At 33.6% G+C, this 24,105-nt stretch overlaps 3 protein-coding genes and 1 non-coding gene across 4 annotated transcripts; 1 reads left to right on the top strand and 3 right to left on the bottom strand.

The window, feature by feature from the left end:
* Window positions 1–4,566: 4,566 nt before the first annotated feature.
* TRNAI-UAU (transfer RNA isoleucine (anticodon UAU)) lies at window positions 4,567–4,640 on the bottom strand. The gene has a single exon. It is a non-coding gene; the product is annotated as a tRNA-Ile (tRNA).
* Window positions 4,641–4,763: 123 nt separating this feature from the next.
* LOC110788660 (protein AE7-like 1) lies at window positions 4,764–7,726 on the top strand. The gene is made up of 5 exons (XM_056840964.1): window positions 4,764–5,055; window positions 5,140–5,243; window positions 6,784–6,883; window positions 7,157–7,202; window positions 7,395–7,726. The coding sequence occupies exons 1-5, from the start codon at window positions 4,912–4,914 to the stop codon at window positions 7,505–7,507; spliced, it is 507 nt and encodes a 168-aa protein (XP_056696942.1). The 5' UTR covers window positions 4,764–4,911; the 3' UTR covers window positions 7,508–7,726.
* An 832-nt stretch (window positions 7,727–8,558) lies between these two features.
* Window positions 8,559–13,780, bottom strand: LOC110788661 (CRAL-TRIO domain-containing protein C23B6.04c). The gene is made up of 6 exons (XM_021993306.2): window positions 13,349–13,780; window positions 12,551–12,636; window positions 12,063–12,239; window positions 10,951–11,049; window positions 10,615–10,860; window positions 8,559–9,191 (listed from the first exon to the last, which is right to left on the bottom strand). The coding sequence occupies exons 2-6, from the start codon at window positions 12,611–12,613 to the stop codon at window positions 8,865–8,867; spliced, it is 912 nt and encodes a 303-aa protein (XP_021848998.1). The 5' UTR covers window positions 12,614–12,636; window positions 13,349–13,780; the 3' UTR covers window positions 8,559–8,864.
* A 2,063-nt stretch (window positions 13,781–15,843) lies between these two features.
* On the bottom strand, window positions 15,844–18,813 carry LOC130470027 (plant-specific TFIIB-related protein 1-like). The gene is made up of 4 exons (XM_056839585.1): window positions 18,595–18,813; window positions 17,719–17,877; window positions 16,794–17,219; window positions 15,844–15,964 (listed from the first exon to the last, which is right to left on the bottom strand). Exons 1-4 carry the CDS (start codon window positions 18,796–18,798, stop codon window positions 15,866–15,868), a joined length of 888 nt encoding a protein of 295 aa, XP_056695563.1. The 5' UTR covers window positions 18,799–18,813; the 3' UTR covers window positions 15,844–15,865.
* Between the last annotated feature and the right edge of the window lie 5,292 nt (window positions 18,814–24,105).

The raw sequence follows: 24,105 nt of genomic DNA, 5'->3' as shown, positions 1-24,105 counted from the left end.
CTCTTGAGTCGGAAGGCGATGCAAGTTCTGTATAACTTTCCACAAACAAAAGTAAGAGTGTGATCAAGATTGCAAAGCAGGACACATGCAATAAAGTCCTGATATTTTAATATTAAATGTTAGTAGGCTTAAACCAAGAAAGTACTCCCTCCATTCCTTTATGTTGTTCCCATAAAGAATGTTGGGGGGTTTTTAAGAAAACTGAATCTTTGTTTGTATTGGGATAAGAGTAATGATTGGGTGTAAGAATAATGATTGTGTGTAAGAGATTATATATTTAAAATAAAGTAAGGAGAGAGAAAATATTAAATAAATAAGATAAATGAGAGATATTTCATTAACAAAATAATCAGATTAAAATCGAACCAGAAAAAGAACAAAATTAGAACAACTCTAAATCGAACCACTAAATCGAAACAAAAAATTCGATTTAAAATATAACCAAAAAATAAGAAAATCCAACAAAAACCCAGAAATTTAGACTTCAATCAACTCACAAATTCGTGAACAAATTCGAGCACAATTCAACCCATAAATACGAACATATTCAACCCAGAAAATCAGGAAAATTCAACCCAAATCGAACAAATTAAACCCAGAAAATCGAACAACAAATTCAACCAGAAAATTGTACAAATTCAACCCAAATTCAACAAAAATCGAGCAAAATTCAACCTAGAAATACGAACAAATTCAACCAAAATTAAACCCAGAAATTCGAGAAAGTTCAACCAAAATCAACCCAAAAATTAGACAAGAAAATCGAGATAATTCAACCCAAATTTAGACCAAAATAAACCCCAAAAAATCGACCAAAATCAAACCAAAATTCGAGAACATTCAACCCGAAATTCGACCAAAAATTTCGACAAAAAGTTCGTCCAAAACCAACCAAAAATTCGACAAAAATTAACCCATAAAACTCGACCAAAATCAACCAAAAAAACAACTCAGAAATTCGTCGTAAGTTCGCAAAAAAAAAACCCTTAAAATTTGAAACGTGAATACAAAAATAAATAAATACCCAATTGATCTCAATTTCACGATTTTGAGGATTTAGAGATCAAATTCGACCATGAAAACTCTAGATCTAGGGTTTTCATGGTCGAATTTCACCATCTAAAACCATAATACGTATTCTACAGCTTTTTCGGGTGGTGGTGGCGGCAATATTGAACGAGGAGAGAGAAAAGTGAGAGAGGAAGGAGGAGAGAGAGAAAAGTGAGAGGAGGAAGATGAAAATGAAGAACATCCGATGTTCTTGAGGGTATGAGAAAGAGAAACAGAGAAAGGAAGGAGGAGAGAGAGAAAAGTGAGAGGAGGAAGATGAAAATGAAGAACATCCGATGTTCTTGAGGGTATGAGATAAGAGAAACAGAGAAAGGAAGGAGGAGAGAGAGAAAAGTGAAAGGAGGTTGAAGAGAGAGGGAGAAATCAGAAATGTGAGGAGGGGGGTTGAAGTGAAAGTGACGGGTAGTGGGGTGGGGTTATGGGGATGGGAAATTAATTAAATAAGGGTGGTGGGGAAAAAGAGGGTGGAAAAAGGGTAGAATCTTAGGGTTTTTTTGGTAAATAGTGGGGAATCTTAGGGTAAATTGGTAAAAAAACTATGGCCAAAAATAGTAAAGATTCAGTAGGGGAACAACAAAAAGAAATGCCAAAAAAGGAAATGGGAACAACAAAAAGGAATGGAGGGAGTAATATAATCGGATTATCTTTGTTACCTGAAAATATTAACTACTTAAGGGCGTATACAGGACGTGTGATACAAAACAAGATAAAAATGATATTGGTTGTTTTTATCAATTTCATATATGAACTACTTAAAAAATACATATATTACACACACAAATAAAAACAAAACATATACGAAACAAAATAGAAATTGAGAAGCAAACACGAACTTTTGAAATGTAAAATGTGCAAAATTGACCATGTGTGTTGCAAAGAGTCATAAAAACTATAATTTACAACAATTAGTTATTCAGTATGATTTTTACAATTCGAACTATTTTTAAAAAAACAGTAGATATCACCACTCATTTAAATGATTTTATTTAAAATATCAGTACAAACTTATAAAACTGTGCAATTGCACGGGTTCTATACTAGTATGTTACTATTACTCCACGTCTCCACGTAAACTAAGACTAAGAAATAAGGCCTTGTTCTTTAGAGCTGAACTGAACTGAACTGAATGCTCCTGAACTGAACTGAATTGAACTGAACTGAACTGAACTGAACTGAACTTAACTGAACTGAACTTAACTTAACTTAACTTAACTTAACTTAACAGAATATATTACCGAAACAAATAATAAATAATAAATAATAAATAATAAATAATAAATAATAAATAATAAATAATAAATAATAAATAATAAATATAAATAATAAATAATAAATAATAAATAATAAATAATAAATAATAAATAATAAATAATAAATAATAAATAATAAATAATAAATAATAAATAATAAATAATAATAATAATAATAAATAATAAATAATAAATAATAAATAATAAATAATAAATAATAAATAATAAATAATAAATAATAAATAATAAATAATAAATAATAAATAATAAATAATAAATAATAAATAATAATAATAAATAATAAATAATAAATAATAAATAATAAATAATAAATAATAAGTAATAAGTAATAAGTAATAAGTAATAAATATAAGTAATAAATAATAAATAATAATAATAATAATAATAAATAATAAATAATAAATAATAAATAATAAATAATAAATAATAAATAATAATAATAAATAATAAATAATAAATAATAAATAATAAATAATAAATAATAAATAATAAATAATAAATAATAAATAATAAATAATAAATAATAATAATAATAATAATAATAATAAATAATAAATAATAAATAATAAATAATAAATAATAAATAATAAATAATAAATAATAAATAATAAATAATAAATAATAAATAATAAATAATAAATAATAATAATAAATAATAAATAATAAATAATAAATAATAAATAATAAATAATAAATAATAAATAATAAATAATAAATAATAAATAATAAATAATAAATAATAAATAATAAATAATAAATAATAAATAATAAATAATAAATAATAAATAATAAATAATAAATAATAAATAATAAATAATAAATAATAAATAATAAATAATAAATAATAAATAATAAATAATAATAATAATAATAAATAATAAATAATTATATTAATCATTAATAAATATTTAGTTATAAATAATAATAATAATAATAATAATAATAATAATAATAATAATAAGTAATATTATTATATAAGTATAAATAATAAGTAATATAATAATATAATAATATAAGTATAAATAATAAGTAATACAATAATATAAATAATAATATAAGTAATATTAAAAATAACAATAATAATATTATTATTATTACTATTATTATTATTATTAAATTAAATTAAATTAAATTAAGTTGAATTGAATTGAATTAAACTGAACTGAACTTAATGCTCCTGAACTGAACTGAACTGAACTGAACTGAACTGAACTGAATGCTCCTGAACTGAACTGAACTGAACTGAACTGAACTGAACTGAACTGAACTGAATGCTCCTGAACTGAACTGAACTGAACTGAACTGAACTGAACTGAACTGAACTGAATTGCCAAACAAGTCCTGAAGCTGAAATTAAGCCAAAAGAACAGGGCCTAAGACTCATAGTGGGTCAACAGATATTTTACATCATCTATTAGGAGCTGAATTGTGCTTAATAATCAATAAGTTATTGCCTTCAACGAAACACATGGCGAATATTATGCTCAATAATTAACAAAAGACGGTTGTGGAATGCTTCTGCAAGAATCTGAGATGTTGTGCCAAGGTACGTTGTATATACAGTTAACAACATTATTACCCATATGATATCTAAACATAACCTTCCTTTTGGAATTATTACGAAAGTAACCATCAAAATTAATTATCAAACAACCAATGAATAAGGGTGACCATGCAACCCGGATGGTGCTAGGAGAGTGAGAAACACAATTCTTAGGAATACTAGCATCCCTGGTATCAATACAGGTAAGTATGTTTCATTCCGTAAAAATATTTAGAGCTCTAATATAAGTACTCATAGATGAGACAAGAGTTTGTCTAAAAATGAAATTAGTATTACCATTCTTTCAAATACTCCAAAGTGAATTAATATGGAGTAATTTATATAGGGAGACCAACATTACGTCGAATATTTTGGTAAAGATCAAAGATAATAGATGATTCATACGAGTTCCAGCCAACGGAAAAAATACAGGTTAAAAATTAAATGAAAAAAATATAATTAAAATGACAAAATATACTTCCTTCGTTCCAAAAATATCGCATCATTTGTTTTTCCCACTATTCACACTACGACTTTGTTCATCTTTTGTGATTCGTATTTAAGAAATTTTTTGTCAAGTGGGGTTCATGTTAGACGCGTATCGATATATACAAAATAATAGTTATAGTAAAAGTCAACCATGGTGCGTTATTTGCGGAACAAAGTTCCGATGAAAAAATATAGTCCCGGCGGGGCTCGAACCCGCGACCTTCGGCTCATAAGACCAACGCTCTAACCAACTGAGCTACGGGACTTTGTTGATACAGATTCGATATTATTTTATATATTTGTTAAGAGTGGGTCAAGTCCCCTCTCCCCCCGTACAAATTTCCGCAACGTGTCACCACTTTATTTGATCAGCTCTACAAAACTTCTATTTTGTCCGTCTTCCTAAAATCTCTCTCTCCTCCTGCCCAACTATAATCTCTCATCACTTTCTATTACGGACTACGGAGTACTAATCTCTTCTTAATTTCTCAACAACAAAAAATAAAAAATAAAAAAATATCGACCGTGGATCCAATCATGACGGTAGGATTGTGTAACGCCAACCCGGTGGTCCACGCTAAGAAAGAAAGAGTCGCCCGCACCGAATACATTCTCCCTGCTACTGCTGTTGCTGATGATGATGACTCATCCTCCACCGTTGATCCTCTTGATGTTTATGATATCCTCTGTTTTTTTCTTTTTTAATAATTTTATTTTAAATATTTTTTTTGTTAAAAAAGAAGGATCTTTAACTTGGTGACAGATCATGTTCGGGATATAAGAGATCCAGAGCACTCATATTCACTGGAGCAGCTGAGTGTTCTTTCTGAGGATTCAATTACTGTTGATGATAATCTTGCTCGTATTTTGTGAGTACCTTTTTTTTAATCTCCCTTCCTTTTCTTAATACGAACTACTGTAGTGTTAATATCTTTAGTTTAGTTCTTGATCTGTTTATTTTTACACTTTTTTTTTTTTTTTTTGTATTTCTCATTTTGGTCATTAGTAAAGTGGTTACTTTAATTGCCAAAAATAAAGTACACTGATTACTTCCTCCGCCCCACTAAAAAATTGACAATCGAGGCATTTCACTTTTCACATTCTTTAAGATACGAGTTAAAAGTTAAATATTTATAATTTAACACGCGCGTAAAAATTATAAAAAGTGGATATTCTGTAAATATATATTGAAACGAATCTAACAAATTACCCATGACTATATTATATCTTAAGTAAATAAGAATTTACGGTCAAAATTTTTAAAGTTTGACCCGAAAAGCTACAATGGAGATATCTTTTAGGACAGAGGGAGTGATTTGTTGAAGTTACCGTGTTCGGTTTAATATTATACGGAGTACTAAGTTTTTTTTTGTGGCAAATGAATTATAAGGGCAATATGGGTGATTCGAACATGAGATTTATCGGACACACGATTCAGTATAGACCACTAGGCCCCGTATGAAAACATACCCATGTAAAGTTGTCACCCATCTATCGGAATACGCAAGTTGGATTATACACCCAGGTGCACAATGGTTGTGCACCCTGATGAACATTTATTGAGAATCTAATGAAAATGAAGAATGATTTCAATGTACATGTACTAGTAAAATATTTAAACTATATGTTTTTGGTACTTGAACTACATATTCATGGGCTATATGTTTTTTTGGGTATGAACAATATGTTCTTTGTATTTGAACTATATGTTCATTTAAAAACAGGGTGCACAATACGGGGGCATAAACCATATTTTGATCAGAGTATGGAATATGGATAACCGGATAATATTCAACTTAGGGTGCGTTCTATTCACATGATTTTCACTTATTTTTCCTGAATTTATCTGAACTTATCTGAACTTATTAGAACTTATCAAAACTTATTTTAGTTATAAATTATACTTGGTCAACCTTTATTTTTCCTGAACTTAACTAAACTTATTTTTCTTGAACTTAACTGAACTTATTTTTCCTGAAATAAGGTGAACGGAACATAGCCTTAGAAGCTTGGATATCTACTTCCCATCTGGGATAATTGATTTTGGGATGGAACCGAATTAACGAAAAGTCATTAAAAATAACCACCAAGAAGTTATGTTGAGATTTCATTGGTACACCATACTATCTTGTTTTTTTCACGATGATCTCGATTGTTTTCCTTCCTTACTTTTGGAAGATCCCTGCATTGCCACCTACATACACGTCACAAGAACACCATTCCCAGATTTTATTAATAACTGTCTGTTCACAAGTATTCACAATTGCAACTTTTCTGTCGCTACTTCAAAATGAGATACTTGGTCAGTTAAAGATTAATTCTGCAGGAGAAAAAGTTGTTTAGTCCGGTATTCCATACTAAATTAGTCTGTTTCGTTCACCCATGATATCGTATGGCTTTGTTGAACAGGATAACATTCACGCCAACCATCCAACATTGTAGTATGGCAACTGTTATTGGCCTGTGCCTAAGAGTTAAACTCAAGCATTATTTCCCGCCACATTATAAGGTTAGGTATTTGCTGCTTCAACTTGTTTTCCCAATTGTTCCATGGTTGCTATATTTTCTGAGAACTTCTTTAGAGATCGCCCATATTGTCACTTGTTTTGTTATGCATCACGACTCACGTCTGCTGCTAATCTGCTATATATATGTGCCAAACTGCAAAAATCAGAATTGCTGATGCTTGATTCAATGTGAAATTGAGCTGTTTATGCAGTAATGGGGATCAGACGCTATGATTTTCTGAATCAGTTAAATGATTATTTTCATTATTTCACAGGTTGACATCAAAGTATCCCCTGGCTCTCATGCAGATGAAGAATCAGGTTAAGCTTTCTGATAACTGAAATCCCTTGTCTAATACTCTCTCTGTTACTAAAAATAATAAATTCACGTGCCATCTTGTTAGATTCATTTCAATATATTTTTTTTTGGAATATCTACTTTTTGTAATTTTTACGCGTGTAATCTTCTCAGCTTCTTGGTTAATATCTGATATGCTTTGTATATCTTTGTAGTGAACAAACAATTGAACGATAAAGAGAGAATTGCAGCTGCACTAGAGAATCCGAACCTTCGCCAGCTTGTGGATGAGTGCCTCTCTTCCAATGAAGTAATTAACTTCAATTAGTTGCCCCTGATCTGCTTCTCATCTTCTGTTCCCTTACACAATGTACAGTAAAAAAGCCCTTTTGCAACTTTGTATGGAATATATGAGAGACGGCTGGTAATTAATCATGTAATCTGAATTTCCTAAAGCTTTCTGTAAGCTTAAGAAGTGCATGTCTGCTTCTGTTTAATAGAAGATACCAATTGATATATCAAAATCCAAAAGGGATTGAAATTTAGATTCACAATTTTCTTCACCTTTTTCTTATTGTTTATTAGATCATATCAGAAAAATTAGACCATATCAGATCAGACCAGAAAAAAACAAAAAACACTCACATTAAAGTTTTTTGTAAGCTTAAAAAGTGCATGTGTTTAATGGAAGATACCAATTGATGTATCAAAAGGGATTGAAATTTAGATTTACAATTTTCTTCACCTTTTTCTTATTGTTTATTAGATCATATCAGAAAAATTAGACCATATCAAATCAGACCAGAAAAAGGCAAAAAACAATCGCATAAAAGTTTTTGTGTAAGTTTAAGAAGTGCATGTGTTTAATGGAAGATACCAATTGATGTATCAAAAGGGATTGAAATTTAGATTTACGATTTTCTTCACCTTTTTCTTATTGTTTATTAGATCATATCAGAAAAATTAGACCCTATCAAATCAGACCAGTAAAAGGCAAAAAACAATCGCATAAAAGTTTTTGTGTAAGTTTAAGAAGTGCATGTGTTTAATGGAAGATACCAATTGATGTATCAAATGGGCTTGAAATTTAGTTATTAATGATCCCTATATTCAGCGGTTTGTTCTATTTTTTTTGCTACATGTAATAATCTACTGTCTTCTTCACCTTATTCTTAATGCTTATTAGATCAGATCAGAAAAAACAGAAAACACTCACAGGAAACTTTCAGACTAACCAGAAACTAGAAAAGCCATACTAAGTAAAGAGAACACTAACATAACTTGTGGAAATTATCTTGTACTCCTTCTTTCTTCTTTAGGTTCTCTTTAAAGTTGCTATATACTTCGTACAAAGTATGAAGCATTTTTCAATTGAAACATTTATTTGAAATATCTACTCATTAGACAGGACAATTCTATTACGTAGTACTGTTGAGTTGCATAACAATTACAGCCGTAATCGGTCCTCTGCACATATGCAAAATAAAACTGAGGCACAACAACAAAGCTGTAATTCTTTCCATAGCAAAGTACAGTCATTATTTATTAAGCTATATTTATAGGAACAACTCCATCACCAAGACTGCTGAATGCTTGATTTCTGCACTAATTACTCAACAATCTATCAGTAATTCAGTATTGACAGTGTAACAATACTTTGCTAATGCTGCCTTATCTGCCCTTATCTATAGTGGCTCGGGAAATACTTCAGCTTTTGAATGTCCACTGGTAACAACGGGCTGCACTACTGCTATATCTCGACCTGCACGACCTTGAAAAGCGTGACACGGCTTGTCGTCAAATCCCCAATATTTAGAAGCCTTTACATCGTCCTCGGCCATCAATCTCGAGAATTCCTCGTGGTCGTATTCTAATGTGGCGTTCCCCCCAAACTCCTTCGGAAGGTTTTCCACATCAAAGTAGGACTTCATTAGCTCCACACTGTCCTTATTCTTAGGGTAAACGAACTTCACCTTCTGTGAAGTTTTAGGGTCCAGGAAATATTTTACAGCCTGAAACAAGTCAGAGTTTAAACTGTTGTTCAGATAACTGCTTGAAAGTAATTTCAAAGACAAAATGGTTACTCCCTCCGTCCCTGTTTGTTTGCCCCCATAGAAAAAATGTGTTTTATTAAGGGTTTTGGCTAAATTTTGCAAGGAAATGGGGGCAATATTGTCTTTTTAACCTTTATGAGTGAAACAAGTCAGAATAAACTGCTGGCAGATAGCTGCTTGAAATAATTTCAAAGAGAAAATGGTTACTCTCTCCGTCCCTATTTGTTTGCCCCCATAGACAAAATGTGCTTTATTAAGGGTTTTGGCTAAATTTTGCAAGGAAATGGGGGCAATATTGTCTTTTTAACCTTTATAAGTGTATACAAGTGGAAGAAATGGTGGGGACCTATTACTATATAAGGAAATGGGCAAATCTTTAAGGGACGAACTGAAATAGAATAAGAGGCAAACAAATACTCTGTAGGAGTGTAGGGACAGAGGGAGTATAAGCGTAAGCCAAAAAGCATGTTCATGAAACCAAGAGGAGAACTTGAAGAAAATTTTCACTTGCTAGTTTTTATTCATCTTTGGAAAGTAAAAACAGAGAACGCGAGAATAAAAGTTTTGAGAATTTGATCAGAGTCCATCACTCCATCTGATTACATGAATAACAAGCACTTGCGAGAATGAGAGTTACACGACTCTACACGGTAAATGAGATTCTAGGATGAGGGTTACCCAAGTCAGACACTAGAGATGAGGACATTTGTGTGTAGGAGCTCGAAATCTCTTATGCGACCTGATAACCAGACATGATGTTACTACGTAAAATTCAAACCACGCGAACCCAAATGACCTGAATTTGACCCGAACAGACCCAATTTTCAAAATTTGTAATACTAGAATTAATTTATACTTCCTTTTGGTATATTTCTGTACAACCCAACAAAAATCCAAACGGAACATAATCTATTTACTCGAACTGCTGGCAACTTCCCACGAGACACCTCCAATGGGATGTTGGGGATTTATTTTTCTTGTGTGTGTGTGTGTGGGGGGGGGGGGGGGGGACTCTTTCCTAATGTAATGAAATTTTAAAATATAATCACTTATTAAGGTGGGAGGATCTAACGAAGGCCCACACGGAAATAGGATCTTCGTAGTTTTATCATAGGGAGGTAGATGTTGAGCCTACAGGCCCCACAATGCATTAAGCAGAAATGCTACACCAATTAACATATAGACACACTATCACACAGATGGAAAATTGGTAAGTTAGGGGGCGTTCTGTTCACCTTAAAGAAGAGTAAGTTTCAGATCCAATCAGTTCAGATGAGTTCCATGGTCATTACCATCCTTACTGGATGGCAGCTTATGCTATTAATACTTGTTAGAGAAGCAACAAACGGCAATTAAAGTGCATATAAAGAAATTTACTAACCCTCCAAAATGCCTGAAAGATCCTCGGTGGGTTGTAAAGGACTGCTAGTCCAAGTCTTTCAGGATAATGATTCTGCAAAATATTGATAATATCTCGGGCTGTTCTGACTGATAAACTAGTGCTCATTGAAAAGCCTGTATAATCTATCAGCCACACCATCTGTTCTTGGCCCTCGGGCAGGTTGAGGATGGCATTCTCTAACAAATAGACTAAGTGGCGGACATTACCTTCTCCAGATGTAGTGTTCTGAAACACAGACAGAGAACAGAGAAGTTCAGCTCAACAATACTAAGTATAAGGACAGTTCAACAAGGCTACATGCAAATATGCAATCACCTGCTTCCCAGGCCTCATTATAAGGACAGTTCTTCCTTCGCGATCACGAAAGTTTGCTCGGGAAACCTTTCCTGTCTCACCTTCATGAGCAACTTCATGCTGCCATTAAAAAGGGAAAATCAAGATAGGAAAACCATTAAGCGGTGCTCATACTTATCTCAAATTTCAAGTGAATCGATGCTTGGCTTTTACAACAAAAAAAGGACAAAAATTATCATAGAGGTGCATTAACAGCTTTGCTAAGGCTTCACTTTTGTTCAACGAACAGTTGCAAATGGACAGCAAGTATGTATTCACATTCTAGCTAGCTCGATTATAAAAGAAGAACTTGTATTCACATAAATATCATAAATATGTATTCACATTCTAGCCAGCTTCTAAATATTCATTTCCCTGAGTACAAGTTCTCAACCGCACATCCAAAGTAAAGCAAGCCAAGTCTCATCTTTTGAGTTGGGAGATATACAAACTACTCTTCAGCACTATAAAAAGTAATATGAAATTATGAATTTGTCCATCCCTGATAAGTGGAAAGATACACTATTCTATGACCATGGATTAAAATGGACTAAATGAAAGGCAGTTCATTTGTTTGCACTTCTTTCTTATTGTAAAGTAGCAATGGTTGTTGTGTAACTTGTGTTTCAGGCCAAGTGTCAATCAACAACAACTTTTTTTTTTATCACAGAGTGAGGCCACATGCATCCATTTCAGACCCCTTCCTCCACAGTCCACACCCTGCAATCAAGAGCCTCTTTAGAAGCCTTAGGGTGATGTTTATGATGACTTAAGTTCTACTTCTATTAAATATTGCGAATGAGACAAAACCACACAACTTCACTTTCACAGCAGTGACAAAAGTTTGGTGGGCACCTACTAGTCTATTACCTAGTTCAATTTTGCAACAATAATGAGTTCACCTTAGAAGTTGACATTATAGAAGCAAGGCATCAAAGGTTGAGGGTATAACCACTACTTCCTTTGTCCTCTTTTTTTCAAGATGTACAAGCCAAACAAGAATTTAGACTCAAATCACTTAAACAAGGAATTTCAGCTGGCATTTTGTTGACATATTCACATAATACCGTGATACCAACTAATGTCTGTCTTACCCATCGAATTTCCTCGGGTTTGTATGTATCCCTCCATTTCAGTGTCTCTTCTACCATTTTCTTTGCCTTGTCGACATTCCAGCTCCTTGCTTCCAGGTATCTCCTTAGGCAAGCATCAGTACATAACTTTGAACTACGCCCAGATAGTGGTCCAAGAGCCACCTTGAGTTCTTTTACCTGGTTGGTAAACAGTACATCAATTGGCAGTCCAGAAGTTTAATGCGATCAAAGAAAATCAATATGTGATCACCACTGTCTACAATAAGGTGAACGGTTTTGACCATCAACACAAACTTTTTCATTTTCAACTAAATTTATGGACATACTACTATCTTCAATAGAATGAACTGATTACAACATAAGACATTGGATTGAATCAATTAAGTAATTGCACTTTAACTGAAACTAGTCTGCATACTTTTAAATGCCGGAAAATGATGCGATTATTAATCTTACGAATACTCCAAAAAAAGAAAAAGAACAGTCACCTTAGCATCTCGCTGCAATGAGTCATTTGCATCATGGTTTTGAGAACTCTTAAACAAAAACATTATTGATCTGAAAGAATTTCAACCTACAAGCAGGAAAAAAAAAAAGTATAATTATTGTCATAAATCAATCCACACCTTCTAGCCCAGAACATATGAGCTTAAATCACAGTAGGCCACATTTGACTTTAGTCGTCAAATCTCATTAACTTTGAGGCTTTGACCATAAATTTTGTCAAAATTTGAATTACTTCGATTGAACATAAGAATTAAATTCCTGGGATAACAAGATTATAGAATTTAGTTCAGTAAAATGGTATAATTGAATGGTCAACATTGAGTGGGAGTTTAAATCAAATCCACAGTTAACCTAATTCCACAGCAAAATCTTCATCTCACCGGCCAATAAGCAATTGCTCAATATTTTAATCATACAGTCACGATAATGATGATGACAGTAACCATCAACAAAATCAGCTCCTAACAACCGCACTAATGATTGAACTAATAATAGTAATAATTAACAGATTAAATAAATAAAAGAGAACAGTAATTCGATACTGATTTAGTCACCAAAGAGAAAGAGTCCAACACTAAAAGTTCAACAACCAAAAATCGCAACATCTAGGAATTGGGGCTTATTAATTTTCCCAAAGATGTCAAAAAGTTCAATAATCAATTAATCACACTCAATTCAGGCGATAATCAACAAGAATGAAGCAGAATTAAACGAGGAAAAAGTTAAATTGATGCATAATAATTTGACAAGCTTTAAATAAACGAAAACAATTAACTTACAGATCTTAAAATTGAGCTGATTCGTTGAAAACCTGAGTTTGACTGAAGAAGAGCTAGAGCAGCCGGAAATGGTGGAGAAGATAGGAGAGAGAAGCGTTAATACGACGTCGTAGTCGTCGTCGTCTTCACGCAGAGTTGTGTTACTGCTTGTGTCAGTTGTCTGACAAATATCGTGCGGAGAGAGAAAGTGTGGAAGGGGGAAGAGAATTGAGGAACAACGTGGAATTATATTGTGGGAAAATGGGAATTGGAGATTAATTAATTATTTAAATCCCGAGATTCCGATTTATTAATGTGAATTACTCCGTAGGAGGGACACATCACAAGTTTTGACTTTTGATTAAGACACATTTTTATTTTTGGGGGAAAATACAATTAGCAAAAAAAATTACATGGCTAATAACTTTCCCAATTTTGTTGAACTTCTACAAGCACCTAACCAAGTAAAGTGACGGGCTTTAATTCAAAAATAAATAAATTGACGGGCTATCTTTTCATATACCACAAAGAATTATAAAAAATATCGTGTTTGGCAATTAGCCATAAGTCGTTATGGAGTAGTCGATTTGACTATTGTTGAGTTCACTGTTTGACTAATTGGTTATTGCTGTTATTTGTTTAATATGTAAAATTGTCATTAAGAATTGTAATATATACTTTAGTATTTAAAAAGCATAACCATAGCTTATTAGATGCCACGTGGCATCTTCTTCTTTCATCAATCAATTTAGTTTTTTCAATTTCCCTTTTGTTGTTATTTTTACAACTCTAAAGTCTCTTCCACTTTACTATTGTCATTCAATATCAATTTACTATTTAATACATTTATTCATCAACATTTTCACCTCATCTCCCTCTTTAACGAGTAAATAGGTTTGGAGGTCCCTAAACTTTGCCAAAAGGAGCAGTTAGGTCCCTCAAGTTTCAAAAGGAGCATTTAGGTCCCTCAAAATGGATGGAAACAGCTACTTTTGTTAACACCGTTTCATTTTCTGTTAAGTTCAATAAAATAATAATAAAACCGCTTTAAAGAAAAAGAAAATTAATTTACACGTGTATAAATAAATGAAAACAGCTGATTTTAATTATGACTTAGCTTTTTCAACTTACTTAGCTTTTTCATATGACTTTTTCTCCATTTACACGTTTCACCCTTTATATTCCCCTTTTCTAGGTTTTTCCACAACTCTTCCTAATCAAATCGAATTTAGTGAGTAACCCAAGCAAATTTACTCTAAATTTTCAGCAATTATCGCCATAAACTTCAGCTAATTGTTGTTCTTCCACAACTCTAAAGTTTCAAATTCTCTTCTCCCAGATGTCTGCTACTACCACTAGTTCTTCTTCTACCTTTTTCTCTCTCTTTCTCTCTCCTCTTTTATTATGGATTCTCTTCAATCTGCTTTCCTTTCTTAATTCCTGGATATCTCCAACAATTCCATTGTAATTTCACATTTTCACTGATTTTTCCCTTTTTTTGTTCCCCTGTTTTTTTATTTATTTTGGGTTGGTTTCGATTTTTTTTCTTATTTATTCTGGGTTGGTTTCAATTGAAGAAATTCTGGGTGGGTTTCGTTACCACATCGTGACCCACACCCCTGCTCCCCCATTTTCTCTCTCCTCCCTTTCTGAAAAAAATTGATCTCCGATCTCATTTGGGGAAACCACTTTCTTCTTCATAATCCCATTCAATAATTCTGAGAAAAATAGTTACTTCGATATTTCAAAAATTACTCCGTATTTCAAAAGATTGTTACCAAGAAAAATAGAACGATGATGATTGATGGTGATCATGATGAGGATCAACGATGATTGATGGTGATCATGATGAGGATCTCAAGCTCAAGTTGATAGATGATTATTGTGATCTTTGAAGGTGCACGATTATTGTGATCTCAATCTCAAGTTGATAGATGATTGATGGTGATCATGATGAGGATTACCACTAGTAGAAAAAACCCTTATTGCAGCGGGCTTTTAGACCCCTGTTGCAGCGTACATCGTATGCTGCAACTGGGGGGCCTGCAACAAGTCTGAACTTGTTGCAGCGTACAATGTTCGCTGCTAAAAGGGGTTTTTTGCAGCGTACATATGTATGTACGCTGCAACAAGTGCCAAAAAATTGGCAAAAATTTGGACTTGTTGCAGCGTACATATATATGTACGCTGCAAAAGACTCAACTTTTTGCAGCGTACATTTATTTGTACGCTGCAACAAGTCTGAAATTTTGCGAATTTTTTTTCCCTTGTTGCAGCGTACAATATATATGTACGCTGCAACAAAGCACTTTTGGCGGGAAAATTCTAATTTTGTTTAGGGATACCTAGAGTGCCTTGCACCAAATATAGAAACCTGTCAAAACAATAATAGAATAACGCAACTGGAGTTTTGTATACTATATATCCCAAAACCAAAGTGCACATATTACATTTAAATATATGTTCCAATTTCAACATAAACATACATTTTAATATAAAATTTATTCTATAACAACTAAACCAACTCGATCAAGCGCGCTAAAGCCAATAATAAATACTTGCTGGTAAAAAATTTAGCCCATTGCTCACGAACCACATCAAATTCCTCGCATAAGGCGCAATCCTCGGAGTGTAGACCTTTACAAAAACAGAAATTTAAATTAAACATTAGATTAAATACAAATTAAATATCACATTTTAACATTCAAGAAACTAATGACAATGTCCTAATAGTCTAAAATGAGTCCTTAGGTTCTTTAGTTCAAAGTTGGGAGCGAAAATGTCATTTTAGCCTAAATATGACCTATAACGACCCAATGAGCTTCAAATGTGCATAAATAGATTGGTATGAGTCTTAGAAAGTCAAAACTAAGCATATAAAACACTTAGTAAGTTTAAAATGAGTCCGTAGGTTTTTTTTTCAAAATTTGGGAGCGAAAATGCTCATTTTAGCCTAAATATGACCTATAACGACCAAACAAGCCTTAAATGTGCATAAGTAGATTGAAATGAGTTTTCGAAACTTCAAACTAAGCATATTAACCATGTAATAAGAATAAAATGAGTACTTAGGTTCTTTAGTTCAAAGTTGGGGAGCGGAAATGTCATTTTAGCTCTAAATATGACCTATAACGACCCAATTATCCTTAAATGTGCTTACATAGATTGGAATGAGTTTTAGAATGTTAAAACTATGCACATTAATCATGTAATAAGAATAAAATGAGTCCTTAGGATCTTTAGTTCAAAGTTGGGAGCGAAAATATCGTTTTAGCTCTAAATATGACCTATAACGATCCAATGAGCCTTAAATGTGCATAAATAGATTCAAATGAGTTTTAGAAAGTTAAAGCTATGCATATTAATCATGTAATAAGAATCAAATAGTCCTTAGGTTCTTTAGTTAAAAGTAAATACGACCTATAACGACTCAATGAGAATAAAATGAGTCCTATAACGAGGATACCTTTTTTGTACTGGGGGTATTGCTGTCATTCTCTCCCTTGACCTTGTCCACGTGAGTTGTCTCGGAAATCTGATTCGTTTTGGGCTGCTTGCTCTCCCGGTCTAAAGTAGGAATTTCTGGTGGTTCGGCTCTAGGGGTTACAGAACGGCCGGATGCTATAGTAGTAGTTGGGAATGCCTTTTCAGGAGGGACAACTGGAGTATAATTAGACGGTAGAAGATCATCCCAGTTTTCAAGCAGCTCTTTATAGACTTTTCTGAGTGTGACCTCAGTGAGACCTGTTACCTTACAAATTTCTGCCTGCGTCTTGCGTCTATCTTCTAGTTGACAGGCCAGATAAATAGCAGCAGCTGATATACTTATAGGGTTCCTACGCGTACAGAAACATTTGTTCATCACAACTTCTCCAATGTGAGTTGCAAGTTCCTACTCCATAACAAACTAGTAAGTCATATGATGTAGAAATGAGTCAAAACTAGGGAAATAAATTTCTCTGGAATGAAAACTTAATAATGTGATGGTGCTCAATCACATAGCCACCAAATAAATGACGAAAATGCAACAGAGGAGCACAATTCAAGGCAATTTTGACAAGCAACAAGCTTTCCCCATTTCTGATTATAATGCAACAGCCATGAGCCAACAGATGATTTAACAGCATTAAATATTGAAATAATGAAATGTGTTACTCAAGTCCATTGAACTAGCAAGATCAATGTTGAAAATCCTTCAATTATAAGAAGCAAAAGCAGGAAAGGAGCAAATATTACAATGTAAAGATGGTATCTCAGAAGTTTTATGATTCTTCATAATTTACTCTTATTAGCATATCAGCTGGGTGAAATGCCTACCAGTTTCCAAAAGTATACATATTATATCAGCCACCGATGCGTATTAGCAAATATCAGCAGGAGTTTTCAAGTGCCTGAGCGGATTTATTAAGCTGGAGAAGGTTGCAAAATCTAGGCATATGTACAGCTATAGAATTGCTATTAATTGGTTGACTGAGTTGTAGAGCTTCACCCAGGATCTTGATATACTTTCCAATCTCTTTCTGAGGGAGGTTCGCCGCTATTGAGATTTCCTGTTACATGAAATAAGATACCCATTTACAGATGCCCTTAAAATCAAGTGTTCTTTTCTATCGCATATGCAACTTATCTTAAACCAATTCCCACTCAATTACTAGCAAATACAATGAGCATTTTCAGTTTTCAAAGAGTTCAAACTCGGAAATTGTTTAATTTTGCAATTTGCACTAGTAGTTTAGGCATAAAGATGAAGCAAAGGTGGTTACGGATGAGAAAAAAGCGCAATTTGCAAATGGCTTAGCATTCGGGACACAATCTAAGCAGAACAAGAACCCCAAAAGGAACAACATACTGTTAAGAAAAAAGTCAGCGTATCGTATTCAGTTTTAGAACTCGTAGGATTTCCATTTTCATTACTAGTTTCACAGGGAGAGGTGTGAAGTTGATTAGGAAAATAAATATGGATAACATGTGCAATTTCGCAAAGACAACCGCAATCAGAAATTCATAAATGGATCGTCTTTCAGAACTTAATTAATGGAGACCAAGAACAGAAAAGGCAATTGCAAAATGTTCACTATAGTTTTATACCAAGACAAACACTTCCAAGTCCCAACCAACCCCCAACATATCACATTAATTGAAGAACTGAACTCAGAATGTAACATAACATATTTCTCCAATGAGCCCCTTATAATAATCAGTGTAATACTGACGACTCCTCAGGTAAATTAAAACAAAATTCCAGTTATCAGGGACAAGAGATAAACCTGAAGGGTACGGGGCTCCTGGGCCTCACGAATAGCCTGAACGAGGCAAGCAGTAGCAAGAGCTTCAACACTACGATTCCTCAAACAAGTAGCAGAAGAACAATCCCTAAACAACTGGAAAGCATGATCAGAAATATCACGGTCCAACCCCAAAATAGAAGCCACATCAACAATCTGAAGATTCAAACTCAAATTCAGATTCATCAATCAATTAAACAAAGAAATTAACTACATGAACCATATGCATAAGTAAATCAACTAATTAAATTTATTACAAACCACATTTACCATAATATTTAAACAAAAAATCCAACAAAATTTGATGGAGCATTAGATCGATTAAATGAAAATGAAATGTCACATTTTAACATTCAAGCAACTAATGACAATGTATTAATAGTCTAGAATACGAATCAATTAGTTACTTACCTCATCTAGCCGGCCTTCATAGTCATGTTGTAACGTGAATATCTCTAACATGAACTTCATAACGTAATAGCCACACTCAGTTCCGCCGATTTGTTGAGCACACTGATTAAGAAACATAATACTTTATCTTGCAAGGCCAATAGTTAATAAAAACAAAGCAAAAAGCTAATTAAGAAACATGTTATACCTCTATATGAATGGGTTTACACGACTTAAAACTCGTTTTATTCGGACAATGCCCACCATTGCACTTTTACACTTGGTATGCCCTAGAATATTAACCATGCATATTTAGTATAGTATAAAAGGATACTGAGATGAAAGAGATTTAGGAGTTGATGAAATTCCTACGACAAAAAGACTGAGATAACTGATTTTAACCAAGTCGACAATTTATAAATATTAAGCATGTACATTTAGTTGAATATGAAAAGGATACTGAGATGAAAGAGATTTAGGAGCTCCTAGTCGTGCTTTGTCAGGGACAGACGCAACAAGCTGTGCCACTCTAGACACTGTCAGCTTGACTAAAGAATTAGAGCTGTCTTTAGATTCATGGTAAGCACCAAGTTCCCTAGCCAGCTGAAGAACGCCTTCATTTTCTAACAAGCAGAGTTCAACTAATCTGTCAATAATTGGAGAGAAACAAAATGCTAGTATTAGATAAATTCATGATTGCATCATGTGGACAAATTTCCATCAAACTTTCAGTAAGAACATGACAGAATTATACGCGGGATCATCCTTAGCAAGAACAAATTTGAAAATCAACAAGTGCATCATCAACTTAATGACAACCTTTCAGCATTTGATCTTACTACACTGACATTGTGGCCTAGAGAAGGAATCAAGACTTGGACAACCTCAAGAACGAGACCCTCTATGAAAAATACATCATAAACAAGCTTCCTTGCAGTCAAAGGGAAGCAAGGTAGCCAATTGGAAGCAACATCTGCAAATAATCAAAAGAAGAAGAATTGTAATTATTATTTGAAAAATTTTAGCTGCAGATAATTGTTTCAACCAACCCAAGCTTCTCGATCTCACTCAAGCAGCTTAATTTGAAAACAATTACAACTGGTAGTCACAAGTGGCAAATCCTTTATTCACACAAATGGAAAACAACCCCAACTAGACTGCAAATCCAGCCTCTCGTATATTCCCATGTCACATTTTACTTCTTTGGTATCAATGGCCACAATCTTTGACATAACCTCTCTCTCACTTATATATTAAACCATCCTTCATAAATACCACTTAACAACTGTATTCATGTGCAAACCATTTGCCTCCTCTTCTGACCTATTCTTTACAAGCTAATAGATTAAGGAAATTGCACTAGTTATTAACTTTTGAAAAGAAAATGTAAGGCATTTGGATTAGCATGGAAAATTGTATGTACCTATGTAAGTTTTAATTTTACAGAACAGTGTAAGCAAGAACCATTAACAAAATGATGGGAGCATAAGCTTTTTTCTTACTGAAAGGCACTCCCCTCATGCATCCATTCGCTCAACAAAATGATCTTAGTAGGTTATGAACTTATGATTCCACATTTTACTTCTAGCAAGTAGCAACCGGACTTCATTTTATCATAAAAATGTAACAAAAGAACACTGAACATAGCAACATCACTGAATTAGATTTAAAACAGAAGAAATGAAAGGAAAGTCACCATAGATCAAAAATCTTGATAATGTAGGAAATGAGACTCCTTTATAGAAGACTTCCCACACTTGATTCCTCCTCTCACTCGTATAGGTTGCTTCTGCTTGATTGAGCTGAAATGTCAATTCCAAGGACATTATTATACATCAACGAAAGCTAGAATTCTACAACTGTAACCCCGAAAGACACACGCACACCCCCACCCCCTCCTGTGAGTTGGGTTAATAGTCTACAGATGCTACTTTCTTAAAGGCAAGGGTATATCGTCGAGAGAAGGTAAATTAGAAAGAATTGCAACAATTTGTACAATATACACTCATTTACTAGCATTCATCTAGTAAGCATTAAACAACATAGATTCATGAATTCTTGAACAATATATGGGCTTTGTTCTCTTCGCCTAAAATTACAAGTTTCAGTAAAAATTAGTTCGCATTCAGGCTAATAGTTCCAATAAGGGTTTCCTAGGCGACAAAGAAAGAACATTGATAACTTATTATAAGTCAGATAACAATAAAAATAGTTACCTGATCACTGTATTTCTCTGAGATTACTCCTGCAAAATCAATGAGCACACAAATACAAGATTATTAGCAAAACCCCATGTTTTCTTCTTTAATTCAATGCTTAAATCAATTCCCAAAATTAAGCTAACACCCCAGAAATTTAAGAATTAGGATTCCCCCAGAATAATTAAACAGGCAAATTCTTGAGTTTTCCAGATTAATATAGTTCAAAATTACGATTTCTTTCAACATTTTTGAATAATGGGTGCTTCAAAAGTAATGAACTTGAGAAGAAAAATTGCAAAAAAAATGGAGATATTAAATTTAATTAAACGAAAAAATGGAGTTGTTTTTGTACCCCACCTGAAAGAGAGGAAGTGTCGATAGGGAAAATGAGGAGAGCGACGGAATGAAGAGCTAAAATGACATCATCGACATATTTGGCCGTGGAAACGGCGGAGACGGTGGCGGAGACCGTTTCCAAGAGTTGGGTTTGTTCTTCACTCTTCTTTAACTTCTCCTCTGTCGCCATTTTTAGTCCTTTGCCAAAAAAATCAAAATAAAAACGAAAATCAAAACGAAAATCAAAACGAAAATCAAAAACGAAAATCAAAACGAAAATCAAAACGAAAATCAAAAACGAAAATCAAAAACAATAATCAAAACGAAAATCAAAAACTAAAATTGAACCCTAATCTGAAAACGAAAATAAAAATTGAACACACCATACCGAAACCACCGGAACCACGACGCCGAGCAACCACCGGAACCACGACGCGACGGGGAGATGCTGAACCCCCGGCCGACCAAGAATATATCTTTCAGTGACAGGCCGCGCGAGAATTGAACGGGATGGGGGAGATGAGGCGAGAACACCACACACCGGCGAAGACAGCGACGCAGGGCTGAGCAACGCTTGGGTTCGACGGCGACGCAGGGCTGAGTTCGACGGCGACGCAGGGCTGAGTTCGACGGCTGAGTTCGACGGCTTGCTTGGATATTTGTTTAAGGGAAAAAGCTTGGAGCTAGCAGAGAAGGAACAACGTACGTTTGAGCCCGCTCGTTTGAGCGCGGTTTGTTGCAACTAGGAAAGTAAAAAATTTTGAAACCCGGACTTATTGCAGCGGGCAATAACATGTACGCTGCAATAAAGTCGGGTTATTGCTGCGGGCTTTTATTTTGTACGCTGCAACAAACACATTTGCTGCGAACAACTAAAATGTACGATGCGATAACCCTTTAAAGGGTTTGACCCGCGTTGACCGACTGGTTGTTGAAGCGTATTTATACATGTACGCTGCAACAAGGGGGCTGCAACAGGGGTTTTTTCTACTAGTGTACAATGGAATTTTACACTTAGACCCCGCATTGTTGTTTGATCCACAAAGTTATGTTAGCTAGCTAGGCTGTTGATAAGAATATATTTGAAAGAGTATGGTTGAGCAGAGTACTAGTAGTTGTAGGCTCGTTAGATTTCATGTATGAGTTGCTGACTTGCTGATTAAACATGAGATTGAAGACGATGATGATGATGATGCATGGAGTTTATGGGTTTGAGCTCGGATGAATTTTACCGGAAATGTAAGTTACTTGGGTGTGCACACAAGGTGTTTGATAAATTGTCTCTAAGAAATGTTGTTGATTAACCTATGCTTGTTGGGTGTGTTAATTTGGGGGATTTGATTAGTAGGAAGCTTTGATCCTTTTTTTTATTATTTATTTTATTAAGTGTTGAATAATTTTGGTACAAATGGCCTTGTTAAATACTTTGAACTGCTAGTTTTTTGTAAAAAGCTAACTTAAAAGGGTTTCCCTTTATTTAATTATTATTAATATGTAAAAGTAACTGTTATTTTGTCCTTTTCTGCCTTTTATATTAATTTGCCTTTATTTTTAATTCATTTAACAGACGTTAGTAACAGAAGTCAAAAAGCAGCGGTTTCCATCCATTTTGAGGGACCTAGATGCTCCTTTTGAAACTTGAGGGACCTAACTGCTCCTTTTGGCAAAGTTTAGGGACCTCCAGACCTATTTACTCCCCTCTTTAACACTCGATATGAATTTACCATTCAATTTATTTATATAATATTTCAACCTTTAAATTATACATCTATTTAAATCATGTATTTCCACTAAAATAACAAACCCTTGATAAAATTAGAACTTTAAAAAACGGTTAAATAATCCTTATATGTATAACTGCCCATTCTTTGAACGGGCTCAAAGAGATAGTTTTATTCAATAAAATGACAAAGTTGTCATTTTACACCCACTTCTTCAAACATCTAATTGAAACTTTGAAAGACTCATATAATTAGTTTTTTCTTCACCAAACTCTCCTAATCAAACACTTAGGGCTCGTTCGGTACCATTTTAAGTTTTGAGTTGTGAGTTTTATCAAAACCAAAACCCGATTTTTTTTTTTTTACCAAAATAAAAAAAACCGATTTAAAAATATTTAAGCTACCTCCTTTGGAACCCCACACTAAAAGAGATGCTTCTCTTAAATTTAGGGAGTTTCAGTACTCTGTATTTTTACTGCACTCCATCTATTTCTCTCTCCTCTGGCTACTAACCCACCATTGATGAGTTTTCAAGTTCATAAAGCAAAGAGCTAAATATCAGATTCCATTGTTAATTTTCTATAATCTCCTAAATTCTTTATTTTAGTAGATCTTTAAGTTCTTTGGAAGGCATAAACCCCCAAATTCACTATTGTTGCAATATGTATCGATCATCACCGCCACCATCATCGCTGCCAATAATTGATTACTTCCTCCGTATTTTTTTAAGAGATACACTTGCCTTTTCCGGCCGTATTTATTTAAGAGATACACTTGCCATTTTTAGTAACTTATCAACCCGACCATCTAATTAAATAATACATCTAATATACCCTATCACCCAC

The sequence above is a fragment of the Spinacia oleracea genome, chromosome 3 (assembly GCF_020520425.1).
Source record: "Spinacia oleracea cultivar Varoflay chromosome 3, BTI_SOV_V1, whole genome shotgun sequence".
Taxonomy (NCBI): domain Eukaryota; kingdom Viridiplantae; phylum Streptophyta; class Magnoliopsida; order Caryophyllales; family Amaranthaceae; genus Spinacia; species Spinacia oleracea.
This window is presented reverse-complemented; position numbering and strand designations above follow the sequence as displayed.

What these genes read in the sequence shown, in the direction of transcription:
- LOC130470027 (XM_056839585.1), bottom strand. Translation starts at nt 18,798, where the DNA reads ATGAATCTGAATTTGAGTTTGAATCTTCAGATTGTTGATGTGGCTTCT. An exon ending in AGGAGCCCCGTACCCTTCAG is followed by an intron (nt 17,878 to 18,594) that starts GTTTATCTCTTG and finishes TTCATGTAACAG; the next exon opens with GAAATCTCAATAGCGGCGAA. An exon ending in AGCTTAATAAATCCGCTCAG is followed by an intron (nt 17,220 to 17,718) that starts GCACTTGAAAAC and finishes GTTATGGAGTAG; the next exon opens with GAACTTGCAACTCACATTGG.
- LOC110788661 (XM_021993306.2), bottom strand. Translation starts at nt 12,613, where the DNA reads ATGTTTTTGTTTAAGAGTTCTCAAAACCATGATGCAAATGACTCATTG. An exon ending in CATTGCAGCGAGATGCTAAG is followed by an intron (nt 12,240 to 12,550) that starts GTGACTGTTCTT and finishes TTTACCAACCAG; the next exon opens with GTAAAAGAACTCAAGGTGGC. An exon ending in TAATGAGGCCTGGGAAGCAG is followed by an intron (nt 10,861 to 10,950) that starts GTGATTGCATAT and finishes TCTGTGTTTCAG; the next exon opens with AACACTACATCTGGAGAAGG.
- LOC110788660 (XM_056840964.1), top strand. Translation starts at nt 4,912, where the DNA reads ATGACGGTAGGATTGTGTAACGCCAACCCGGTGGTCCACGCTAAGAAA. An exon ending in ATTTCCCGCCACATTATAAG is followed by an intron (nt 6,884 to 7,156) that starts GTTAGGTATTTG and finishes ATTATTTCACAG; the next exon opens with GTTGACATCAAAGTATCCCC. An exon ending in TCATGCAGATGAAGAATCAG is followed by an intron (nt 7,203 to 7,394) that starts GTTAAGCTTTCT and finishes ATATCTTTGTAG; the next exon opens with TGAACAAACAATTGAACGAT.